This window comes from Sinocyclocheilus rhinocerous, unplaced genomic scaffold, assembly GCF_001515625.1.
Source record: "Sinocyclocheilus rhinocerous isolate Xijiao unplaced genomic scaffold, SAMN03320098_v1.1 scaffold809, whole genome shotgun sequence".
NCBI lineage: Eukaryota > Metazoa > Chordata > Actinopteri > Cypriniformes > Cyprinidae > Sinocyclocheilus > Sinocyclocheilus rhinocerous.
Genome location: NW_015652299.1, coordinates 956,211 through 956,585, shown reverse-complemented (window position 1 = coordinate 956,585; position 375 = coordinate 956,211). Strand labels below are relative to the sequence as shown.

The 375-nt window shown below is 41.1% G+C and overlaps 1 protein-coding gene across 1 annotated transcript in view; it reads left to right on the top strand.

Moving 5' to 3' along the window:
• The first annotated feature begins 37 nt into the window (after positions 1-37).
• LOC107714529 (26S proteasome non-ATPase regulatory subunit 8-like) overlaps positions 38-375 on the top strand; it is a 3,406-nt gene continuing 3,068 nt past the window's right edge. The window contains exon 1 of the mRNA XM_016520381.1: positions 38-216. Coding sequence (XP_016375867.1) covers positions 106-216 — 111 coding nt within the window. The 5' untranslated portion in view covers positions 38-105. The remainder of the gene's footprint in view (positions 217-375) is intronic.

Sequence of the window (375 nt, the reverse complement as noted above, 5' to 3'; positions counted from 1 at the left end):
CTAAAATGCCACTTATCCTGGTTTCCATGGTATCACCAACATTCTTTACGACAGCGTACTGCCGTGTTCTGACAGACCGGTGTCGTACGTTTTTGCAGAATCACCATGGCGTCTGTGTTGAAAGAGACTGCGGGGTTATATGAAACGTTGAAAGCCGAGTGGAATAAGAAGAATCCAAATCTTAATAAATGTGGTGAGATCCTGAGCAAGCTAAAGGTAGGATTGATGATATTATAACAGCAATAATACTCCTAAACTATAGAAGTAAGCCGTAGTTGTAGGCTGATGGGCAGTTAGCAGTGCTGCTATCTAGAACTCTCCAGTCTAGTCCATTGATTCCTGTTTACCAACCATTTATTTTTGTGTTTGATCTAA